The sequence below is a fragment of the Theobroma cacao genome, chromosome 1, assembly GCF_000208745.1.
Source record: "Theobroma cacao cultivar B97-61/B2 chromosome 1, Criollo_cocoa_genome_V2, whole genome shotgun sequence".
NCBI classification, from domain to species: Eukaryota; Viridiplantae; Streptophyta; class Magnoliopsida; order Malvales; family Malvaceae; genus Theobroma; species Theobroma cacao.
The window spans coordinates 6435017-6449736 of record NC_030850.1 but is presented as its reverse complement, the minus strand read 5'-3'; the positions used below and the strand labels follow the sequence as shown (position 1 = coordinate 6449736).

At 34.7% G+C, this 14720-nt stretch overlaps 1 protein-coding gene across 1 annotated transcript; it reads left to right on the top strand.

Moving 5' to 3' along the window:
* Positions 3582-11096, top strand: LOC18611727 (cellulose synthase A catalytic subunit 2 [UDP-forming]). The gene is made up of 14 exons (XM_018126638.1): positions 3582-4096; positions 5285-5480; positions 5567-5793; positions 5921-6023; positions 6106-6292; positions 6457-6723; positions 6866-7211; positions 7389-7526; positions 8033-8158; positions 8248-8460; positions 8542-8815; positions 8908-9104; positions 9192-9542; positions 10000-11096. The coding sequence occupies exons 1-14, from the start codon at positions 4016-4018 to the stop codon at positions 10582-10584; spliced, it is 3291 nt and encodes a 1096-aa protein (XP_017982127.1). The 5' UTR covers positions 3582-4015; the 3' UTR covers positions 10585-11096.

The window sequence follows — 14720 nt, the reverse complement described above, 5'->3', positions numbered from 1 at the left end:
TTGATATGAAAAAAAAAATCAAATTACACAATTGTAATGTAGAAAGAAAACAGAGAACAAGTTTAAACACATAAGCAGTGAATTTATTGGGAAGTATGGAATATTTGGTAACAAGCATGGCTTGTTTTCATAAAAACAAAAAAGTTTGATAACTTGATTTTGCATGAAATAAAAGTTCAACGGTTAAAATTGACATTTTGAAAAGTATACATTTATCCTAATATTTAACTTAAGCAAAGAATTTTAATTTCATTATTTTTTATGGGTCTTTGACCAGGCGTTACATTATCACATATTTTTCGTTGAAGATGAGATAAGTAACCCAAAACCCATGAAAAAAGCGAATCAACCCCCAATCCCATCAACGTAAAATCGAAATGACCTTTTTACTCTTTCTTCCCGTACAACCAAATTCGATGGACTGGCGCTTGGCTGTTTCCAAATACCCAATTACTCGCCGAGCCTCCAATCACACCAACCCTTAAAAGAAAAAAACAAATTATTCATCAAAGAGAAAGAAAGAAGGACCGGAGAAGAGATTAGATTCTGTGGTTTACAATTCACTTTCCATCCAAGCAATCACTGTTGCCAGCTGTACCCTTTTCCATCAAACCAAAGCTAAAAAAAAAAAGGACAAGGAAAAGGACCCACCCCCCACCTCAAAAATAAAACACTTTTTTTAATTTTTACATGTGGGTCCCATATGAATTAGGGCAAAGACTTGCTCGATTGTCCCTTCGAGGTCAGGGACCCATAGTCACATGCCTTACCACGTGGCATGTTTCAAGGCCAGACCACTTAGCCGGGGCTTATAATTAAGCGTTCTTCTTGTTTTTTTCTCTCTCTATCTCTTTTTTTTTTTTACTTTGAGATCGTTAATTTTTATGCGATGGATTAAAGTCATTAAGCAATTGAGTTAAGCTACCAAATTTCCAGATGTCATCTGATTATTGGAAAAACAGCAACGTTTTTGTTGTTGAATTCGCTGGAAGCTGGCATTTCTTTGATGCTTCTTCCTTTCAATTCACGTTGTTAAAAAGGCAGCAAAAATAACAATAATAAAAAAAAGAACAGAACAGCTTAGCCCCTCGAAAGGGTCAAAAAGGAGCCTGTAACCAAACCAATCTCTACGTGTGTTAGTCAATGATCACAAAACCATAGATCATACAACTTTGTGGATTATCTTTCTGGGGTTATGATCAACCCTTAAGCCAACATTATTGTAAATATTTTCCTGTGGGCAATGCATATTCATGATGTAATCATTAAAGTGATTGCCAAACACGTATTAATTTATTCTTTCACTAAAATATGTGTTCCTAAACTTTTGATTAAGATGAGTTCAGATGCTATTTTTATGAAATTTTTTATTTAATGAATGTAAAAGAATAGTAAGTTTTTTTCATTAGATATAAAAATAGTACTCGTAGCAATAGTGAATAAAGATTTTTGATAAGCTAAAATAAAAACAAAAGAAAAGGAGGCTAATTGCTCCACCGACAGTCTATTAGCACATGTGGCATGACATGAAAGTGACTTGGTGTGGCGGCCCAGCAAAAGCGACTGTCTATATTAATAAAATAAATAAATTAATCTTTTTTTTTATATTTTAATTTTGTAAAAGATAAAAAAAAAAAAAAGAAGGCGATCATTTGTCACCCAATCCTTAACGGCCAAAAATTGAATTTTTTATTGGGGGGTTTTGTCGGCTGCAGGTGTCATTGTTGTGCTTTCAGGAGCAAGATCATCTGAATAATTGGATCCATGAGTTAGGAAGAGCTTCCCTTCCATTATTGTCTGATGCTGACTTAATATTAATTGATGAAGCTGAAAGACGCTGCAATTTTAGGTGAATCACACTTGAAATCTAGGTTGACAGGCTACAAATAAAACTCTCAGCACAAACATTATACATACTTCCACAATTGGGGCAGTAGCAATTCCGGCTTATTTAAGTGTTGCTAGCTTCAAATTTCAATTTAATGTCTCATATTATTATTACTTACTAAGCATGGCGATGCTGCTGGAGATTTCTGTTTCTTTCTGATTTTCTTTGAAGTCCTCTTTCTGGCACTGGCATGGACATTGATGAGGACATTTATGTTGGAAAATGATTTAAATGTACAGAACTGCGAATAATATGAAAGGAATACTCTTTCATCAAAAAAAGATAAAGAATCGACTAAAGATATTGTATTGCTTTGATGGCGAGTGGGTTGCCTGTTTTTTCTCAAATCTTTCTGGTTAAAAGATGATGACTTGTGAGATGGAGGATATTTACAAAGGGTATTCTTAATTATTTATTTATGCCATTTTAAAACGAAAAAAAAAAGGGAGAAATTTTTTTATTTTCTTTCAGGCTAATAAATACAAAACAGGATTTCATTTTCTGACCAAAATTTTGATACCAAGAGTAAAAAAAAATCCCAATTAAAAGGAGTGATAAGGAAGTAAAAACCTGCATCTGAAACCCATAAAGGTTGGGTTGGGTTGGGTTGAAAAAACATACAATTGAAAAGTGTCATGAAATTGTTGTAAAAAAAAATTTATTTTTGAGATTTTTTAGAGTCCGTAAATTTGTTGTCATAAAAATGCCACAAAATATTAAAATATATAAAAAATACAATGTTAGAAGAGTAAACAACGAGTCATGCTTTTATGTTTTTAAGAAACTATTATTAAAATATTTCAAAAATAAATTATTATGCAGTTTAATTTTAGTGATATATACAAAAAACAATCACGAGAGTTCTAAAAAAAATGGAAATTAAATAATTATATTCTCACTCTACTTTTTATTTTTTTAAATGAATTAAAAATTTTTAGTTTAAATTCAAAATATTTGAATGATTAAAGAGTAATTTTATAAATCAAAGTTTAACATAAACCCAGGGTCAAAAGTACTTTGGAACATTAGGAACGTAATATCAATCAGCCTCAACAGTCAAAAACAACTAAAGAGTCGAAACCGTCCGTACCAAAAATACGCTGACAGAAATAATGAGAAAAAGTGAAAAATTAAATTAGCCTGTAACAAAATACTTATAAAACAAAATGCGAAATAATAAAAGCTAGGAAGTAGGATCTGCTCACGCGGCGTAGATTATGTCATTATTTTTGGTACATTATGCCAGTGTACGCGTTTTCTTTAACTCTTTCTTTCTTCTTCTTCTTCTCTCTTCGGTTTTGTTTTATGTTTTTTTTTTTCACTTTCACAGTTTCACTTGCCCAAATTCAAAAAAAAAGAAAAACCCCTTTGTTTTGGACCGAAAAAAGGACAAGAACAAAAATTTTTACTACAGTGAATATCTTGCTGTCTTAAATATTTACTCACTTTATCTTCAAAACTTCAAAAGAAGAAAATTGGGTTTTTTTTTTTATTTTCTCTCTCATTGTGGAAATAAATATTTTGTTTGTCCACCAACTGTGGTGGGGGCAACACCCCAGCGCCACCATCTCTTTCTGGACCCCACCACCTTTGCTAGCCTTTTCCTCTCTGTCTACTTCATTTTTTTTTGGTTTTTTTTTATTTTCTTACTTTTTTTGGGAAGTTTTTAATTTTTCCGTCTTCTTTCTCTCTGTAATTAGAGGTATTCCGTCTGTCATCTCCTTCTTTGTTACGCGTCCACATTTCAACACTCTCATCACTCCTCCCTCTGTAAAAGCCCTCCAATCTTTTTATCCTCTCTCTCTCTCTCTCTCTCAAATTGTCATTATAGATTGAGACCAAACCAGCCAGGTTACAGAACAGACTTGGCTTGCTTCTCAATCCAGAAACCCACACTCTTTCTCTTCTTTGCTCCTTTTCCTTTTACTTATATTATTATATTATTATACCATCAAAGGCTACTCTTTTCCAGTCGAGCTGGGATTTGGGTTTCGTGTGATGGGAGGTGAAGGGATCCAAATTGGATCTTTTCAAGGAATTTGGTGGTACTGAGACTGAGTTTCATTAAGTGAAGAAGAGACCGAGTTTTCCTGAGTTGGGTTGTTCTTGTTTCTGCTATAGTGAGTTATGGACACTGGAGGTCGACTCATTGCTGGTTCTCACAACAGAAATGAGTTTGTTTTGATAAATGCAGATGAAAATGGAAGAGTAAGGCACTCGAAATCTCAAAAAAAAAAAAAAAGAAGAGAGAAAAAAAGAAAGCTTTTCGTTTTTGCCTTTATTTGTTAATTTGAGGAATACCCATTTGCTTGTTTGCTGTTTTATGAAATGGGTTTTCGTATTTTTTGTGTATTGCTAGAAAATGTAAAAAATTTGAGCTTTTTTCTGATCTGGGTTTCACTCGAAATGTAACAAGTTAGGGGTTTTTAAGGCTAGATTTACACAATCTAGTATCTTTTTCTTCCCATTTTGAGCTTCAAATCTCTAAATCTTGTGATTTTGTTCTTTGGGTTTTGGGGTTTTTCTTCATAGGAGACAAATATGTTGACTTGTTGGAGTGTTGCTTGGTTAATAGACATTTCCATAAAAATGGCCAATATGTGTTGATTTAGTTGAAGTAAGACCGGTTTTTTTGTTGTTAATAGTATAATTTGTGATTTTATTAAGCTTGGCTAAGATTTCCTTTCGCATTTGAGATTTGGTGATCCTTTTGCTTAGATTCTGGGAATTTGGCACGATTTGGAAGAAAGCATGAGACTCTGATTCTGGTGTGCATGTTGGTCACGCCAAATTGTTGAATTCTTCGGAAATCTCCAAATATTTTGGAAATTGACGAATGGATGTTATGAATTTATTCAAAATGCTAAGTGAGCTCTGCATTTGTTGGAAATATTGATGTAAATATTTAATGAAGTAGCTTATAAAGCATTTTTAATTTCTTCTTTAGGGATCCTTATGAAACCATCCCCCATCTCTCTTCTCATTTTGTTCTTTGTTTCATATGAACTCACTACAATCATGGAAAGGAGGAAATAAGGGGGGAAGTATTGGTTTCCTGAAGTTATTAGGACCATGTGTAGATGATAAAAAAACTAAAGTGAAGAAACTAAATTCCCTATATATGCAATTTGTTTTTGTTTGTTATGAATGTTGCATTATATCAAATTGTTGCACAATAAGTTGGAATCAAAATTTTGGTGGATTTGATTGATAAACTGATCAAGCTTTGATATAATTAGCTTGTCAGGATTTGTAAAATCCAGTAAGAACTGTTCTCCTTCAGGGCTATGGAAACAGAGCTTTCATCAGTGATTTTATTTTTTGCTGGTTTTGTTGTTGACACATTTCATGATCTGATGCTGATGGTACTCTCTTTATGGTTGTGGTTCTTATCAGATCAAGTCTGTGCAAGAATTGAGTGGGCAAACATGTCAGATCTGTGGGGATGAGATTGAGATTACAGTGGATGGGGAACCCTTTGTTGCCTGCAATGAATGTGCTTTCCCTGTCTGCAGACCCTGTTATGAGTATGAGAGAAGGGAGGGAAACCAAGCTTGCCCTCAGTGCAAAACCAGATACAAGCGCATCAAAGGTGAGATTCTTTCTGCAATATATGGTCTACATTGGCAGCCAAAAGTGACTTTTAAGAGTGTCCCTAATTAGTGACGTAAACTGCAGGCAGTCCTAGGGTTGAAGGTGATGAGGAAGAAGATGACATAGATGATCTGGACAATGAGTTTGACTATGATGCTTTGGATCCTCATCAAGTTGCTGAGGCAATGCTCACTGCTCGCCTTAACACTGGTCGTGGTTCTCATCCTAATACCTCTGGAATTCCCACACATTCAGAACTAGATTCGTCTCCTCCTAGCTCTCAAATTCCTCTTTTGACTTATGGTGAAGAGGTGATTCTCTCTTCTCTTCTCTCTGTTTATACATTTTTACAAGTGTGTCCAAATTACATGTGCATTGTGCTTTTACACTGTCACAAGCAACAGTTGCATTATGATAGCAATGCTTTTATTGTTTTAGGGTTCTGAGATTTCTGCTGATCATCATGCACTCATTGTACCACCATTTATGGGCCATGGAAATAGAGTTCATCCAATGCCTTATACTGATCCATCCGTGCCTTGTAAGTCATTATCCTTCTGTTTGTTACTGATTTTGAATTCATTATCTCTCTAGTTTGAACCTTGGTGTTTCCAATGCTGCAGTGCAACCTAGACCAATGGTTCCTGAGAAAGATATAGCAGTATATGGTTATGGAAGTGTGGCATGGAAGGATCGGATGGAGGAGTGGAAGAAAAGGCAGAACGACAAACTTCAGGTAGTTAAGCATGAAGGAGGGAATGATGGTGGAAACTTTGATGGAGAGGGGCTGGATGATGCTGATTTGCCAATGTAAGTTACTGTTTAAAGTATTTGGGTTGAATTCTGTTACTAGTGTTTATAAACATTGACAGTGTTTTAGGTAGATCTGTGTCTGAAATTCTGCAGAAGGGCATCTTTTGCTTGTGTATATATAATTGTTTCTCTGTCATTTAAAAGATGGTTTTTCTTTTCAGGATGGATGAAGGCAGGCAACCACTTTCAAGGAAGCTACCCATTCCATCAAGCAAGATAAATCCATACAGACTGATTATCATACTCCGTCTTGCAATTCTTGGCCTATTTTTTCACTATAGACTTCTGCATCCAGTCAGGGATGCTTATGGCTTGTGGTTGACATCTGTAATATGTGAAATATGGTTTGCTGTTTCGTGGATTCTGGATCAATTCCCAAAATGGTACCCTATAGAGCGTGAAACATACCTAGATCGGCTATCTCTGAGGTTTGTGGTGGTGGCCACAGCTTACCATGTTTACATAATTATTTGGCATGAATTCAGATTTCCACCTCCATGTTTACTGTTCCTTTCGTGCTATTTTTGAATACAGTGCCACTTTCCTTGTTAATTTTACTTTTATGCACAGGTATGAGAAAGAAGGGAAACCATCAGAATTAGCTAGCATAGACATTTTTGTGAGTACAGTGGATCCTATGAAAGAACCTCCATTGATCACTGCAAACACTGTTCTGTCCATCCTTGCTGTGGATTATCCAGTCGATAAAGTTGCATGCTATGTATCAGATGATGGTGCTGCCATGCTCACATTTGAAGCACTCTCTGAGACATCTGAATTTGCTAGGAAATGGGTTCCTTTCTGTAAAAAATTCAATATTGAACCCCGTGCTCCAGAGTGGTATTTTTCTCAGAAGATAGACTACCTAAAAAACAAAGTCCATCCAGCTTTTGTCAGGGAAAGGCGAGCAATGAAGGTATGTGGCTTCTTGTCATGCATTGTAATATGTCTTCTGTTTAATTTTAATTTTTTTGAGTTACTTAAAATCATCTGCTGTTCCTAATCAATCTGCCATTGAATATAGCAATTATGATTTTTATTCTTGATAACCTGAAGTGTTTAATTTATTTGAGTTTATTATTTGATTGTGCAGAGAGAGTATGAAGAATTTAAAGTTAGGATAAATGGATTGGTTGCTACTGCACAGAAGGTTCCTGAGGAAGGTTGGACAATGCAGGATGGGACTCCATGGCCTGGAAACAATGTCCGTGACCATCCTGGCATGATTCAGGTGAGATGTTGCATTTGACTTACTGGATTTTTGTCCTTATATTTCAAAGTACTTCTAATGCAGATGACTTGAAGGATCTAGGGACAACTTTTACTGTAGGGAACACACCACCTTTCTGATTGATGCAGTTCTTGATGAAATGCATAATCCTTAGTTCCCTTCTCTTAACCATATCTTTGATTCGTTTCTGGGTTTGATTGGGAAAATGAGTTATTTGAATTGTTTATTATTTGGGATTTGTGAAAGTAGCTCATGATTTAAGGACTTGATTCATCTTTGGTGCATCTTATGTGCATGTCTGTTATGCAAATCCTGCTTCCTGTATTTTGAGTGTTTTTTAATTTTTAGTTCTTTTATCAGACAGTTTGTTGATATATGGCATCCTGGGACCCTGTTTGTAGGATTGTGAGCTGCTTGCTATTTTGATTTAGGAGCTACTGTAAGACTGATTCATTCATAGATGTTCTCTCCATGCCACATAACTACAATATTTTTGTTTTTGACAGGTCTTCCTGGGTCATAGTGGTGTCTGCGATGTGGAAGGAAATGAATTACCTCGCCTAGTTTATGTTTCTCGTGAGAAGAGGCCAGGGTTTGAACACCATAAAAAGGCTGGGGCCATGAATGCTTTGGTAAGGCACACTTTCTATTTCTATTTGATACTCTTTTAGCAGTTAACACATGGTCTTGAACTGATGACCGTTCATTGTTTGTACTGAAGATACGGGTCTCAGCTGTTCTCTCAAATGCTCCTTATCTTCTGAATGTTGACTGTGATCACTATATTAACAATAGCAAAGCACTTAGAGAAGCCATGTGTTTCATGATGGACCCAACATCAGGGAAGAAAGTTTGTTATGTGCAGTTTCCTCAAAGATTTGATGGAATTGATCGACATGATAGATACTCAAATCGAAATGTTGTGTTCTTCGATGTAAGTATATTTCATTTCATCCATATTAATTATCTGTTCTTTCCATTACCTTTTAAAACTTAATCTTCAAAATGAAAACAGATCAACATGAAAGGATTGGATGGCATACAAGGACCAATATATGTTGGAACAGGGTGTGTTTTCAGAAGACAAGCACTTTATGGTTATGATGCACCAGTTACCAAGAAGCCTCCTGGCAAGACCTGCAATTGTTTGCCAAAATGGTGCTACTGCCTATGCTGTTGTTCTAGAAAGAACAAGAAAACAAAGCGAAAGGAGAAGACAAAGAAGTCTAAGCAAAGGGAAGCTTCAAAGCAGATACATGCTCTTGAAAACATTGAAGAGGGAATTTCAGGTAAGGGTTCACTTATGAGGGGTTACTCACTGTTGTGTTTATAATGTATTTTATTGTAACATTCTAAACTACAATCTGTGTGCTACTACCAGAGGCAAACTCTCAGAAGTCATCTGAGACATCACAAATGAAATTGGAGAAGAAATTTGGTCAGTCTCCTGTTTTTGTGGCATCTACTCTTCTAGAGGATGGTGGAGTTCCTCAAAATGCAAGCCCTGCATCATTACTAAGAGAAGCGATCCAAGTCATAAGTTGCGGTTATGAAGATAAAACGGAATGGGGAAAGGAAGTAAGTAAAAATCCAAAAATCAATCTAAATATTAAATATAGGCAAGTTGTACATTTTAATAATTCAAACCTTTCAACTTGCAACCAGGTTGGCTGGATATATGGCTCTGTGACTGAGGATATCCTGACAGGATTCAAGATGCACTGTCATGGCTGGCGATCTGTGTACTGCATACCTAAACGACCTGCTTTTAAGGGTTCAGCTCCTATTAACCTCTCAGATCGTTTGCATCAAGTTCTGCGTTGGGCTCTTGGATCTGTTGAAATTTTCTTGAGCAGACATTGTCCCATCTGGTATGGATATGGGGGTGGATTGAAATGGTTGGAACGATTTTCCTACATTAACTCCGTCGTGTATCCGTGGACCTCCATTCCCTTGCTTGTCTACTGTACCCTTCCAGCTATCTGTCTCCTTACTGGAAAGTTTATTGTTCCCGAGGTAAGAACTCACTTTGTCTTGTTTTGTGCTTTATACTAACATTGAAATCTAGCTTTTTGAGAGAAGTTTATTCCTGTTGACTCCTGGAATTGATATCAAAAGCAGTGATAACTGTTGAAACCTGAAATGTGTCCATATGCTCACACCAGCATCATAATTGAAGCAGTAGCTGCATTTCTGTTTGGTTGTCTATGCCATGATATCATGACTAGGATAGTTTTGAAGCATCTCTTTTCAATGCTTTATCTGTCATATAAAATATTTTACTAACCCCGAAAAAGATAACTAGGGTGTTTGAGGTTAGTTTCCTTGTTGAGTTTTGTGTTTTCCCTGTAAGCAAGTCCCTCCTATACATGGTGGGTTGCTGTGTTCCCCAAGTTTCACTCTGTTGATTTAACTTCTGCTCATTAACTAGCTAGGGCTTTGTCTAACATGGAGTTCTGACTCTCACTTGCAGATTAGCAACTATGCCAGTCTTATATTCATAGCTCTCTTCATATCAATTGCTGCAACTAGTATCATTGAGATGCAGTGGGGTGGTGTTGGAATTGATGACTGGTGGAGAAATGAACAGTTCTGGGTTATTGGAGGTGTTTCATCACATCTTTTTGCCCTCTTTCAGGGTTTACTAAAGGTTCTGGCTGGTGTCAGCACAAGCTTCACTGTGACTTCTAAAGGAGCAGATGATGGTGAATTTTCTGAGCTTTACCTCTTCAAATGGACATCCTTGCTCATCCCTCCCACGACCTTATTGATCATAAACATAGTTGGTGTCGTGGTGGGGGTCTCAGATGCCATCAATAACGGGTATGATTCATGGGGTCCATTGTTTGGGCGGCTATTTTTCGCCCTTTGGGTTATTATCCACCTCTACCCCTTCCTTAAGGGTTTGCTCGGGAAACAAGATCGGATGCCAACCATTATTTTGGTGTGGTCTATCCTGCTGGCCTCAATCTTGACTCTTATGTGGGTGCGAATTAACCCATTTGTCTCTAAAGATGGTCCTGTGTTAGAAGTTTGTGGGTTGAATTGTGATGACTAGGAAGAGACGAATAAAGAAGCAGCTTTGGCTCTTCAGTTACCAATGTGCGAAGGGTGGTTGTGAAGTTGTTGCAGAAGGAATTTGTGTTCTTCTGTGCTGAATTGTTCAGCAGGTGTTATGTTGCATGGTGAAGTTTTTGTCATGAGCGAGCAGAAATTTTGTGGGAGGCAAATTATCGGTTGGGGTAGGTGGGTGGGTGTTGTAGATATAGAAGGGGGGGAGGGGGCTGACACATTGTTCTTTGTTTTTACAGAGTTCCTTTTTAGTAATTCTTTTATTATATTTTATGGGGTTTAGGATCCCTGTTTTGTAATCTGTTGTATTTTTTGGGTCTGTATTCCTAAAGTTACGATATTTATTCCCCTTGCCAAGATGGGGGATCTCGTATAGGTGTCCCAAAATTTATTCTCATTCATCTTCTTTTATTTGTAATGTTTCGCCTGGAGTTTGTCCGATGCACGCTCATAAAATTCAAGTGATGAATGTTACTATCAACTCTATTTGTTTCCTCATCTTCTTCTTCTTGTGTGGTGTTAACAAATTTTGGTTAATGCAGTGGATGAAGAAATTGCTCTCTGTTTATTTCTCTTTCGTTTTATGCCATTATTATCCTACTTTTATTCCTATGTACTGAGCAAAAATTTGAACTCCAGTTGATTGGGGTTCGTTTTACTGACATGTGGAAATCCCTTGCCTTGTAACTTTTATTTTTGAATTATTATCATCCCAAAAATAACAAGGCATATAATATATAAATAATGTAAAAATTTGTATCTTATAATTGTGGCGCTTTATCATCTCAAAAAATAAAAGGTCTATAATGCAGGTTTTAAAAGTGAATATTTGTGTGTTATATTATCTAACTGGTTATCATCCCCTTATTGTACTTGTACTAATGTCTTCAACACAAAAGTTTAGATAAAATTCAACTTTATTCTTGTCATATGTAATGTAATGTGATGTACCCAAACATAAAACAAGATTAAAAGACAAATCTAACAAGTGTGGCAAACATGCATGCTTTTTGGGTGAGGGTGAATCTCAAATATGTCTTCTAAGACATGGAAGAATGCTAAAGTCAGAAAATACCCCACACCACAGCTGCAAAAATTACATGTAAATTTATCAATGTTCTCGTACTCACCAATAGTATGAACAGGCCTCCTTAAGTAACGGGGCCCCCAAAATTTTTAAAAAATTTTTCATAACACATGAAATTTTTATATATTTTTCTAATAATTCTCTCAAAATAATTTTTAATTTAATAATTAATACAAATAAAAAATAATAAAATAATTTCACATATCTCACTCAACTTTGAAATATTTTTATTTTTTCTTTCAATTTATATTATTATTTGTTTATTTTTTCATTTCTATTCTATTTGTTCATATGTCCTAAATTCTTATAAATTTTCTTTTTCAAATTTCTTCCAACCATTAATTATATTTTTTTTCTTTCCTTTTTGTTATGTCATATGTGGTATCACCTAACTTCTACTTGCCATGTTTTTCTTTTTTATGTTACGTACATTTTATTTTTTATGATTTTAATTTTTAAAAATTGATAAATTATTATGTTGCTCTCAAATATAAGTTGTAGTGTTATATTGTTACTTAAAATTTCATCAATATATCATTTTTTTTATTAATGCTGATTATGTAAGAGGAAATTAATTTGAGTATATTTTTTATATACTTTATGATTTATATTTAATTGAAATGAAATTATCTTAAATACATAGTTTTTAAATAATTCTGATTATATAAGAAGAAATTATTAATCTTATTTATCTTTTTTAACTATTTATATTTTACACGTTATAGTTTTATATTTAGTTTCATATTTTTATTATCAATTTTTTGATTGTTGATTGAATTTAATATATTAATTTTTTAAAATTTTTAATCCTTATTCTTCTGTGTTTGGTCTCTCAACAAAAATTGACTAGCTCCACCCTGAGTATGAAGGTGATCAAAACTAAATTTATGGGTATGTTATTTGCATTTTCAATAGTAACTCTCACAACTACATTTTTAATGGTAGGGCCTTCGGCTATTATAATATTATGCACTTTTTTTCTATTAGGTTGAGTATGACTATCACGGTCCATAGATCTGTGACTAGTCCAGCCCAAATGGACTGCAGAGCCAATCCACATGTAGGGGTCCATCAATTGTCACCTTGACAACCAAGCAAAGTATTCTAGGGCAGTTAGAATACTTTCCAAAAGAACAGTTTTCCTTATTGATTACTTGCTCATTAAGGAGATATAATTTTAGGATTTTACTTTTCTTATACTCCAAGAAAGTTTAGGTTAGATATTTTCATATTTACGTTTACTTGTGCATCAAGTTTAGGTTAAGTAGACAATTATAACTAGCACATTTAAGAGTCATTATAAGGCAATCAAATCAAATTTGCTAAATCAAGCAATTTACTTTATACTTAGATTTTAAGTATTTTGTTTTTCTCTTATTGGATTAATAATACTTTTTGTTTCTCCCTAATCTCTTTCATTATATTTATTTATTTTATGTTTCCGCTCCAATCATCAAGAAACCTCATTTAAACTTGCTTAGTCTTACAAACACGAGACTATAGCGCCATAGGGAACTTGGCTAAAGTTTCAAGCCCGTGACAATTGGCATCAGAGTATTGTTTTTCAAAGCAAAGTATCACACGGTTTGAAGATTAAGAGAGAGACCGATATCAATTGGTGACCAGGCCACATCCCTCTTGAAAGCCTTAGTTCAAGATAGTGTGAGCGTTTCAAACAAGGAAACTACGCACACACGTGCCACGAAGCGTTATAAGTCTGAGAACATCTTGCAAGCACAGGATAACTGTGTATCTCGTAGTGAGACGGTTATCAATCACGAGGTGTGGTGCAACTTCGAACGAGTAGAAGATAGAGTCAAGCAGCTGCGTCCAACAACAATGAGCTTTGCAAAGGATGGCACAACACGGTGGATTAGTTAATTCGTTACGATGTGGGGGTAGATGAATTGATGACAAACAAGTACTAGGAAGACGTGTTCATGATTTCCTTACGGGGCAAAGGAAATTTGATTCACTGACTTTTGACACTACTTACTCATCAAGCTCAAATTCTATGTGTATCGAGGCGTTGCACACATAGGAGCTGTGTACTTGGATGACACTGGCTAACAGCGAGCTAATAATCCACACAGTAGAACACATCCCAACTTGAAAGTGTTCTTGAGACAGTTGGAGAAAAACTGCCTCAAACACACCCACGATGCTTGTGGGGAGCCTGACGAAGACTTGTGGTTGAAAAAGATCACGAGGCAACGAAGGCGTTGCCTAAATCAAGTAGCAGAGAATGTCACGGTCTGCAGATCTGTGACTAGTCCAGCCCATATGGACTGTCGAGCTAGTCCACATGCAGGGGTCCATCAACTGTCTCCTTAGCAGCCAAGTAAAGTATTCTAAGGTAGTTAGAATACTTTCCAAAAATAAAGTTTTCCTTATTGATTAGTTGTTGATTAAGGAAGCATAGTTTTAGGACTTTACTTTTCTTGTACTCCAATGAAGTTTAGGTTAGATACTTTCATATTTAATTTTACTTGCGCACCAAGTTTAAGTTAAGTAGACTATTATAAATAGCACCTTTATAACACGTTTGGTTCACGGAATAGACAAGAATGGAATACAATAGCTATTACGTGAGAATAGAATGAGGTGAAAATAGAATAGAATAGATATTACGTAGTTTGGTATAATGAATGGAATAGAGCAGGAATAATTATTATGATTTATTGCAGTGTTTGGTTGGTAACAATAACTTTGGAATAAGAAAGGAATAGAAAATAAAAAGACAAAAATACTCTTTATTGTATATATGATTATTTTATTTTATTTTATTTTTAAATATTAATATTTTGTTTATAATCTAATCATTAATATTAAAAAATATTAATATTTTGTTTATAATCTAATCATTAATATTAAAAAATACTAATATTTTATTTATAATTTAAATGTTATTATGATTATTTATTTTTAAATTATTTTGTTTTAAACATTAATAATGTATAATTTATTTTAAAATATTAAAAATTGATAGTTTAAATATTAATATTTTATTTATACTTTAATCATTAATATTAAAT